Below are 10,097 nucleotides of genomic sequence, written 5' to 3' on the forward strand. Positions count from 1 at the left end.
TCTTTCTTTTATTTCTGAAGTGTTGATTTCAATTGTGTATCATCAATTATATTATGACTTTTAGTCCAAAATGAAAAGATCATGAGTTATTTTCGTGTGTCTGCATGACAATGTTGTTTCTATTTGCCGGAGTGACGAGACCACACAGTTGTTTGTGCTTTATGGCAGCTGCTTTCCTGTCCGCTCAACCTGAATTCTTCGTGGATCGGGTGGTTGGATATTTTTAGAGGGGCCTGCTTATATTGAAGTAGACCTGCCTGTCTGTATCTCTCTGTCTTGTGAAGCCGCACAGCCAGCTGTCAGCTGCCTTTCCTCTATTGTGTCCTGAAGGAATGGATCCTCGAGGCCTGAAGGAAGATCTCCGCCTGTTTCAGAGCACTTTGCTGCAGGACGGCCTCAAAGAACTTCTCAACGAGAACAAGTTAATCGACTGCACCCTGAAGGTTGAGGACAGAAGCATCCCCTGCCATCGGCTAATTCTGGCGGCGTGCAGTCCGTATTTCCGGGAGCTCTTCTTCTCAGTGGATGGCAAAGAGGTGGAAACAAAGGAGGTTGTTTTGGAGAACATTGATCCAAACGTCATGGAACTGGTTGTTAATTATTTGTACTCAGCAGAGATTGACATCTACGATAGCAACGTACAGGATATTTTGGCTCTTGCCAACCGCTTCCAGATCCCATCAGTGTTCACCGTTTGTGTGAACTATCTCCAGAAGAAGCTGACCATGAAAAACTGTCTGGCCATCTACAGGCTGGGACTGATGATGAACTGTGCCAGGCTGGCGATGGCGGCTCGAGATTACATCGCAGATCGCTTTGAGGCCATCGCTGAGGACAACGACTTCTTGGAGCTCGCTCCTCCTGAGCTCTTTGCCATCATCGGAGCCGATGCACTGAACGTTGAAAAAGAAGAGGTGGTGTTTGAGGCTCTCATGAGGTGGATCAGGAAAGACAAGGAAAAGCGTAAGAAGTCCTTAGAAGAGGCCTTCGACTTCATCCGCTTTCGTCTGCTCCCAGAAAAGTATTTCAAAGAAAAAGTAGAGAAAGACGAAGTCATTAAAGCTGAGCCAGAGCTTCTCAAAAAAATTAAAACCATCAAGGAGGCGTTTGCAGGGAAGCTGCCGGAGAGGCAGAAAGACGGCGATGAAGAAGGAGAGCAGGGGACGCTGCCTGGGTATCTGAATGACGCCCGAAGACACGGCATGCACAACAAAGATCTGATTCTCATGATCAACGACACCGCTGCTGTGGCCTATGACGGCCAGGAGAACGAATGCTTTCTCGCAGCGATGGCTGAACAAATCCCCCGAAACCACGTCAGCCTGACGACAAAGAAGAACAACCTGTATGTGCTGGGGGGGCTGTTTGTAGACGAGGAAGACAAAGAAAGTCCTCTGCAGTGCTATTTCTACCAGGTAGGCAAGACTGACAAGCAAAACTCACCTTTTGTTTTTGCTAAATGTGTTTAACACCACTGTTTTCAGCTGAACAGCCTTTCTGCGGAGTGGATCGCTCTGCCCCCAATGCCTTCACCCCGCTGTCTCTTTGCTTTGGGAGAATTTGAAAATCTCATCTTTGCTGTGGCAGGAAAAGACTTACAATCCAATGAATCTCATGACACGGTCATGTGTTACGACACAGAGTAAGTTCAAAATACAACTTTTTACTGAAAAAATATCTCATTTTAATACTATTTTTTACCTTGATTTAGGAAGATGAAGTGGACAGAAACGAAAAAGTTGCCCCTGAAAATCCACGGTCATTGCGTGGTCTCTGAGAATGGGTTGGTGTACTGCATTGGAGGAAAAACGGACGACAAGTGAGATTACAGAGATAGAATATTTGATATAAATTATCCTGTTTGTAAAAATGTTCTCTCTGCTTGGAAAGCAAAACCACCAATAAGGTGTTTGCATACAACCACAAGAAAGCCGAGTGGAAGGAAGTGGCTTCCATGAAGACTCCCAGATCCATGTTTGGAGCCGTAATCCACAAAGGGAAGATTATAGTTGCAGGAGGAGTCAATGAAAATGGTCTAACAGCAACATGTGAAGCCTATGACTTTGGAACAAACAAGTATGTGCTACTCCTTTTCTTGTTAACATTTTCTGTTAACTTTTGTCAGGATAACTTGAATTTCTTAAAATCAGAGTTTTAAATTGCATGAATGACCTAACGTCACTCTGTAATCTTCATGAGATCACTTTAAGATCTACTAAGCTTATGTTTAGAGGATGACTCACATGTGCTGTATCAGGTGGGGGCCTTTTACGGAGTTTCCCCAGGAGAGAAGTTCACCCAACCTGGTCAGCTGTGGGGGGCTGCTGTATGCTGTAGGAGGCTTCGCCATGGTGGAGAATGAGAACAAAGAGTGTGCACCCACTGAAATAATCGATATTTGGCAGTACGTTCTGATTTATTTATCAAATATATAAGTATATATTATTGTTGTCATTTAAATGTGTTAATAAAATTCCATTTGTCTTCAACCAGGTACGAGGACGACACCAAACAGTGGAGCGGCATGATCAGAGAGATGCGATACGCAGCTGGAGCGTCCTGTGTCTCAATGCGACTGAACACGGAAAAAATGCCCAAAATGTAAAACAAATGATGTTTTTTCCAAAAGGGGGCGGTACATGCTTTTATTTAGAAAAACTTTTTTGTCATAATGTAGCTGACACAGCTTCCTGTTTTAGTAAATTCTACTGTTGTTGGGGAATTTCTTCTTTAACATAATATTTTTGATCAAACACAAACAAAAAATAATTTACCTTTTTTTTGTTTTAGACAAATTGAGAAAAAAGAAATTCCCCCAAAAACAGCAATAGTAGAATTCAGTTTAAAAATTGAATTCTACTGCTTTTTGGGGGGATTTATTCTTTTCCTTGTATTTTTTATCAAAAGTAAACAAAAAAATAATAATTGACTGAATATTTTTTTTACTTGTTTGTTTTGAATAAAAAAAATTGAGGGCAAGAAAAATTTCCTAAAATCCCAACAACCACACAATTCACTAAAACAGGAGTTCTATTGCTTTTTTGGGGAGGGCTTTTTTTTCTTTTTTTCTCTCACATTTTTTATCAAAATTAAATAAATAATAGAACATATTTCTTGTTTGTTTTAGATAAAACATTTCAGGAAAAGAAAAAAAAAATCCCAAAAACCCAACAAAAGAATTCCTTAAAATGGGAATTAAGGTATTTTTGGCAAATGTCCTCTTTTCCTTTATTTTTGACTTAATAAAAAAAAATAATAATAATAATTGACAGAATTTTTGTTTGTTTTGTATAAAAAAATTGAGGAAAAAAATAAAATCCCCCCAAAACTAACAGTAGAATTCCCTGAAACATGAATCCTACAGCTTTTTCCAGAATTTCTTCTTTTTCTCGTTTTTTTATCTAAAACAAAAAAAATCTGTTAAATATTTTATATTATACAATCCAGTTTTTTTTCTCTTTACTGGTCATTATTAAAATGCCACTCTCTTCATATTATTGAATCTGCTTGTGACACAGTTTTTAAAGTTCTGTGAAATCCCATTAACACTTCAGAAAATTCCACATATTTTAGAGAAAACACTTTTTCTTGATGTGAAACCATTAATATGAATTAACCCGTTGATTTCAACAGATTCTTAAAGATAAAGCAGTTTAAAAAATGTCAACTATGTCCTTGTGTTTTTTCAAGTTTAATACAAAAGCATGTAAAATAATCTCATTTTCCCACACATGAGGTAGATTCATGTCAATGGCAGAATTTACCTTTTCACTTCAAAACCAAAAAGCACTTTATGTGTATGAACTTTGTCCTCTCTGGCTAATTGTTCACAATGTAACATTCATGTCATGGTTCTCCAGATATGACCTTCAAAAAATATAAAGTTATCCTAGTATTTTTCTCTTGAGATACTCCTTCCAGGCTTCAAGGGTTGAGAGCTCCATAGAGTTCCACTCAAAATGAGGAATCTGTACAAGAAAAAACATGAAACTGTTCATTTTGAGGTTTTTAATTAAATCATGCACAGAAACTCGGATGATGAACTCTCACCTGAATGACATGATATCCCAGAATTTCCAGGTGTCTCTGTCTCATCAAAGTTTCACCTTTCATATGATGAGAGTTCTTGCAGAACGCCTTAGAATTGAGAAAGTCCACAGCAACACTGGGAACAAAGCAGGACTGTTAGATTTATTTATAAATGGATTGTATCTTCAACTCTCCATGAGTACGCCACTAAACCAACATCTCAGAATTCTGTAAGAAGCTTAAGTGTGTTGTGACGGCTGACAATTATTAATGGACAAGTCAGGTCATTTTGACTCTGTCATGTTATGAGGTGATTGAAAACTGTTGTAAAACCAAAATTGAAATAAAAAAGGACACAGCTTTAAAATGCACTGGAACAAATAGAAAGTATGGTGGCCCCTAAGTACAAATCACATCAGAAAATCACGCAATGCAAAAACATTTTAAAGGTCACCCTGACAACTAGAAAAAGAAAAAAAATTAAAATTGCATTTTAGAAATCAGAGCTAAATTTCTGAAACAATTGATATCTAAAATTTAATGTTTTTTTTATATTTGCTTTGCTTTTTTAATTGTTGTGATCTTTAATATTTGTTGATGTGTTTTGCCCTTCCAGGCCACTGTAAAAAAGAAATAAAAAATGTTTCTGAACGAAAATAACTCTGTCAAATGTAGTTGTGGTTGATAAAAATTGACTCTTTAATTTAGTTTTCAATTCATTGCTATTTTATTAATGGTTTATTGTTTCTATTATAACAATTTTCTGTGGGCTTTTGTCTTATCATTTTTTTCTGCAAAGAACTCTGAAATACCATACAAATTAACACATTTACACCAAAAACTTCACATATAATGACTATTTATGATTAAATAACTAAAGTGCATTGGGGGATTCTGTATTCCTACCGCTGAGCTCCAGGTGGCAGCTCATTCCGGATGCTTTCCAGAGAAGCGGGACTCCAAAGAACCTTTTCTCCGTCTGAGATCCTCAAGGTGCTGGGTTCGGTGTAAGGCAACGGCTGAGAGTGTTTGTCTAGTTTGCATTCAAAGTCTGAAAAGAATCCAATGACAATGAGTCCCATGACAGAACTACCTAAAAGTTATTGCTCTCGTGACAAACAAAGCTGCACTTCACTCACCTAAAGTATAATAATATGGAGTGATAACTGCAACTTGGACAAAGTTTAAGCCACCAAGAACCTCCCCCAGCATTTTGTGGATTTGCTGCTGCATGGGGCTGGGGAAACTGTCCCCTAAAAGGAGGGAAGCAAAACGAAAGGCCAGTTTTAGACAGAACTCAGTTACAAATATTGCCTGAAGTGCAAAAGTGACTGACCTTTTCTCTGCAGTTGCTGGCAGTAGCGCTCATGAAACCATGGCACCTGAAACTCGGGGCACTCCAGACAGATGGCGCGGTTGAGCTCCATCAGTCGCTGCCTCGTCCGCATGTTGAGAGCATCGGGGAGTGCTGTGAAAACCCCCCCCCCATCAGAAAGCGCTCGTTTCTATTCATCACACAAACAAACCAGAAACGCACTTTCAAGCTGGCAATCCAGTTTTCCCAGAAAATCTATGCTGAAAATTTCTTTGATCAGTTCTTCGGGGAAAAGTTCAGCGACGGCCAACGTGTACCCCAAGAGGACAAGCAGATGTGGGTCGAAGGAGCCTTAAAAAAAGACAAGAATGTCATCAAACGTGGCTAAAATGTTTGTTTGTAAGGAACCTGTTGTGTGACTCACGGATATGAGGAGTGAAGCGTCTGATACAAACGTCGTACAGCTCATCTGCCTGAACAGTATCATAGTTCAGGATAGAAAAGGGGAGGAGGGTGGCATATGTTGCAGAGTGGTGAATCTTGAAAATAAAACAGAAAAAATATAAATATATGGAATAGGGCTGCCACGATCAGTCGACTTATCTACTATTAAAATAGCCGAAGACTAATTTAATAGCTGATTAGTCGTTACTTTATATTATATGGAGTCAGTGTGGGGTAAAGTTGAAAGTTATAATGGCATTATGCTAGCTTTTTGGACCACTTTGGCATTTATTATGCTGTTTTAGGCTATTTTGGGGTTTAGCTAATATTTCAGTTACATGCTAGCTGTTTTTGTTAATTTAGGATTCTTCTGTTTTTTAGGCTAATTTGGTGTTTAGATATTATCTCAGGTAAATGCTAGCTATTTTGGCTAATTTATGGGGTTTTTTTGTTTTATTTTTAGGCTGTTTTGGAGTTTGACTAATATTTCAGCTGCATGCTAGCTGTTTTTTTCTAATTTATGCTTTTTTTCAGTTTTTAGGCTGTTTTGGGATTTAACTAATATCTTAGCTGGCTCTCAGCTTCAGCATTTTCAGATATCGGCTTTAGCGTTTTCAGATATCAGCTTCAATATTTTTAGATATTAATTTCAGCATCTTCAGCTATCAGCACTTGTATCGTTGGTGGCCAAATTCAGCTTACAGCATTCACACTAGCATTATCGAAGGTAATGCTATATATCTAGTTTTTAGATAGTTTAAAGCTAATGATTGTTAAGATGTGTGCTTTACATACAGTTTGCCCATGACCTCATTTAGTCGACTAATAGGAAAAAATAATCAGTGATTAGTCGACTATTAAAATAATCGTTTGGGGCAGCCCTAATATGGATTCAGTAACCCCAGAACAAAATGTCATCCTTTGAATCACCTTGTCAATGTTCTCAATGGCCACAGTAGCAATTTTATCCATCAGCGGAGGGCAGAGATTGTTTATTCTTGTTAGGTAAAAGGCCAGATCAGGTACGTTGGTCCAGTTGACCTGAGCGATCATCCTCTGCAGCGTCAGCGTGACTTCCTCCAGCAACATCTCTTCAAACCACTCCCCTGACACGTGTTTGAGCTCCTCCAGCACCACGTCCATCTGGTCGGACGTCTGCAGCCTCTCGCGGCCGCAGCGGCTCAGCGTCTGCAGCAAGCGCACGTATTTGCTGTGGGTGTTGTGGTGGTAGGACGAGTCGTTTCGCACCCATTTGGCGACAGCCAGTGAAATGGTGTTGAGCTCGCTGAGGTTGCACTGCGCCACCACCTCATTCACCCGCGTGACCACGCTGTCGTCGAGTCGTGGGCAGGGCAGCGTGGTCAGGACTCGTGTCAGCATGGTCACCTCGTAGGGGTAGAAACTTTGCAGCAAAAATCTGCAACATGGAGAGCTTTCAGTCTTGATTTTTCATTGATAAAACAAAGAACAGAACTCTGCTGACATACTCACTTGACCAAAATGGACCGGATTGTAGTGCAGAACTCTGGGTTCTGGTACTGCAGCAGAGAAAGGGCTTGGGTGATTCGGGCCACCTCCACCGACTTGTAGACGTGGAGGTTCTTTTGAATGACTGCTGCAATTCTACAATAAGAAATCCTTTAATTAAAAACATTACAGAAAATTTCAAAATAAAAGCACCATTATAACAGGTACGCCTTAAATAGAAATATGAGGAATATTAGTATAGGTGACTCTACATGTCTATAGGTGTGAATGTGGGAGTGTATTTGGTAACATGTCTCTGAGTGGGCAAATGTGGGTGTACTGATATAGGCTCCAGCAACTCTGTGACCCTAAAAGGGACTGATCAGCTTTGGGAATGGATAGATGGAGAAAAATCTTTTAGAAACACAATTTTAGATGGGAAAAAAAAATCATAAACATTCATTAAAAAAAAAAAAAACGGAGCACCCCAAAAACTTTCTTAATGTGAAAAATGTCAAAATACTTTTGACTTTTAAATCAATCTCTCCTAAATCATTGTATTATTAACACTTGAAAGGCTCGTTTGTGGGTAGTTTCCATAGACTGTATATAAGAATAACTTTATTTTTACAGTCAATGGTAGTTTCACATCATTAATCCTTGGAACTAAGGCTGCACAGTGGGGCAATGGTTAATGATTTTTTTATTTTATGTTCAACATTTTGAGCATAAACTCTTTGTTAAAAAAACATGATCAGAATACAAATGTTCTTGCAACTAAATATTACTGCCAATTATTTGGATGCAGAGGCAATGACTCACTTGTTCATTAAGCTGAGGTTTCTACTTTGATACTCGTCCATCGCTTCAGCTACAATCAAAGCCTGATGAGGACTGAACTCATCCACCAACAGCAGGGCGGTGTTCTCCAGCCTGAGAGAAATAAAGCCTTAGTGTCAACCACACTGATCCAAAACCTGCTGTAAAACATTAGATTTCTACTCAAGAAAGACAACTTTTTGATACCAACCTTTCTCTGACCTCAGACCCAGCAATAGGAGCCAAAGCAACAAACAGTTTGGAGAAAGAAAAAGGGTCATTGAAGGAATCAATGAGTTCCGTCAACTTTTCCTTAGCAGCCAGCTTGAAGTCACAGTTGTTGAACTGAAGGGACTGATACAGGCCCAAGACCATGCTGATGCTCTCTCCATCCATTCTTGCCATGTTGCGCAGAAAGATCTCATTGCATTTCTCCAGCAGAGGCCGGTGAACGTACTTAACGTTGCGCAAAAACTGCACCATTCTTCGAGGGATGCTGTAATTTAAGGGATCTATTGTGTTGAGGAGGAGATCCGCTCTGTCGATGAGAGCGTCCCTCAGCCGGGGAGACACGAGGGAAGAGACTCTGATCATTAATGCAGTAAGAACCCTGCGAAAATAATATGTCAGTAAGTAAAAAGAAACTTATCTGTACAATCATAGTGTTTATTGCTTCTCCACTAACCTTGCATCTTCAATCGATGATAACCTTTGATCCAAAATGCTGGTGATGTGACCCATCAGAGGACTGTGCTGAAGAAGCTGATCACTCAAACAAACAGAAAACTTGGATAGACATGGCATTGGAAGTCTGCAAAAATAAGAGTTTTCTGTTTAATTTGACTGAAATCTAACATTTTATAGAATTAAATATTAAAATAAAATAAAGTATATTCAAACATACCTGTCAATTCTTAACCAAGCTTCTGAAACCAAGTGCTGCACAAGAGAGTCATGAGGCTCCACTTTCAGCCTTCAGAAGAGATCAAATATTGTCAGTCATGTTACATATACGTCAGACAGATATATGTTCACTAACTTACCTGAGAAAAGCGTAAAGAATGTCCACCAGCATGAGATCATCCATTTGACTGATTTTGTTCTCTGCGAGAACGCGCAGAGTCAGGAATTGTGGGTGAATCCTGGTCTGACCAATTGTCCGGAGCAGTTCAGGTCTCTCTTTTTGAAGGTTCCACAGCAAGCTCACAGCATGGTTCACGTGGTTAACTGTCAGTTTGGCTTTGTTGTTACCCACCACATCAAACACTTCATCTTCAACCGAGCAGGCCTGCAGTCTTTCCAGGATCTGGTCTTTATTCACTGTAGATCCATGAAGGAGTCTTTTGAAGCAGCGGCTTGCATATCGAACTCGAAACATCTTTCCAAACCCGTGCTCAGGCTATTCAAGTCCTCATAGTTCCAGTGTCCATCTTCTAGCTCAACTGCCAGGTAGACTTCTCCAGGTGGGATCTCACCTGCACTGAAAGCAGATGGTTCCTCAAGGACCTGCAGCACATGAATGAATAAACTAGAATAAACTTTCATATAATCTGTTCAAACACTTGCAGTGTTTACTTCAATCCCAATAACATTTTTAAAAATAATTTCCATAACAAAACCATCATAACCCTAAAATGTACATCCAATTTAAGCATGCCATGCACACGTGGATGTACAAACAGTAAACTACCGGTACTGTAATTTATACTCAGTCGGAATACTTTGCGAAATTGGATCTAATAAACCTAAATATTAACTCTCAGCAATCATTGAAAACGGTCTTTAAAAAACAGCTCAAAGTCAAAATTACCTAGCATGTGTGCAGTGGAGTTCTACTTCCGTAGCAAGTGACATAACAAAAACAAGCGTTTAATTAACCCTGGGTAAAGGCTTGCAGGCGCCTGTCGATGCGAGGCCACCTGTTCAAAGACAACCCTGCGATTTTTGGGTAACACGCTCAATTATTGGTATCAAACACCCTATTTTAAGTATGTATGATCCGTATACAGTGTTAAAACTTTTA

General features: G+C 39.5%; 2 protein-coding genes across 4 annotated transcripts in view; one reads left to right on the forward strand and one right to left on the reverse strand.

Annotated features, from left to right (window-relative positions):
* The first annotated feature begins 136 nt into the window (after positions 1–136).
* Positions 137–3,253, forward strand: klhl41a (kelch-like family member 41a). Its single transcript, XM_024285854.2, has 6 exons — positions 137–1,415; positions 1,485–1,642; positions 1,712–1,819; positions 1,891–2,076; positions 2,258–2,404; positions 2,494–3,253. The coding sequence occupies exons 1-6, from the start codon at positions 333–335 to the stop codon at positions 2,603–2,605; spliced, it is 1,794 nt and encodes a 597-aa protein (XP_024141622.1). The 5' UTR covers positions 137–332; the 3' UTR covers positions 2,606–3,253.
* Positions 3,254–3,672: 419 nt separating this feature from the next.
* Positions 3,673–10,097, reverse strand: part of fastkd1 (FAST kinase domains 1) — a 7,506-nt gene continuing 1,081 nt past the window's right edge. The window contains exons 1-15 of one of the 3 annotated variants that reach the window (XM_024285850.2): positions 9,885–10,009; positions 9,118–9,580; positions 8,979–9,047; positions 8,760–8,885; positions 8,286–8,684; positions 8,078–8,188; positions 7,280–7,411; positions 6,719–7,205; positions 5,769–5,883; positions 5,567–5,695; positions 5,366–5,497; positions 5,169–5,282; positions 4,936–5,080; positions 4,051–4,165; positions 3,673–3,968 (exon numbers count right to left, since the gene is read on the reverse strand). In XM_024285850.2, coding sequence (XP_024141618.1) covers positions 3,885–3,968; positions 4,051–4,165; positions 4,936–5,080; positions 5,169–5,282; positions 5,366–5,497; positions 5,567–5,695; positions 5,769–5,883; positions 6,719–7,205; positions 7,280–7,411; positions 8,078–8,188; positions 8,286–8,684; positions 8,760–8,885; positions 8,979–9,047; positions 9,118–9,452 — 2,493 coding nt within the window. In that variant the 5' untranslated portion in view covers positions 9,453–9,580; positions 9,885–10,009 and the 3' untranslated portion in view covers positions 3,673–3,884. Of the gene's footprint in view, positions 3,969–4,050; positions 4,166–4,935; positions 5,081–5,168; positions 5,283–5,365; positions 5,498–5,566; positions 5,696–5,768; positions 5,884–6,718; positions 7,206–7,279; positions 7,412–8,077; positions 8,189–8,285; positions 8,685–8,759; positions 8,886–8,978; positions 9,048–9,117; positions 9,581–9,884; positions 10,010–10,097 lie in introns of those variants that run through there. The other 2 variants (XM_024285852.2, XM_024285851.2) reach the window with 2 other exon arrangements.

The sequence above is a fragment of the Oryzias melastigma genome, linkage group LG21 (assembly GCF_002922805.2).
Source record: "Oryzias melastigma strain HK-1 linkage group LG21, ASM292280v2, whole genome shotgun sequence".
In the NCBI taxonomy this organism is placed as follows: Eukaryota; Metazoa; Chordata; class Actinopteri; order Beloniformes; family Adrianichthyidae; genus Oryzias; species Oryzias melastigma.

Excerpts from the sequence above, each read along its gene's own strand:
- klhl41a (XM_024285854.2), top strand. The coding sequence starts at position 333 with ATGGATCCTCGAGGCCTGAAGGAAGATCTCCGCCTGTTTCAGAGCACT. Across the intron at positions 1,820-1,890 it reads GGAGGAAAAACGGACGACAA|CAAAACCACCAATAAGGTGT; the intron begins GTGAGATTACAG and ends CTGCTTGGAAAG. Across the intron at positions 2,077-2,257 it reads TATGACTTTGGAACAAACAA|GTGGGGGCCTTTTACGGAGT; the intron begins GTATGTGCTACT and ends GTGCTGTATCAG.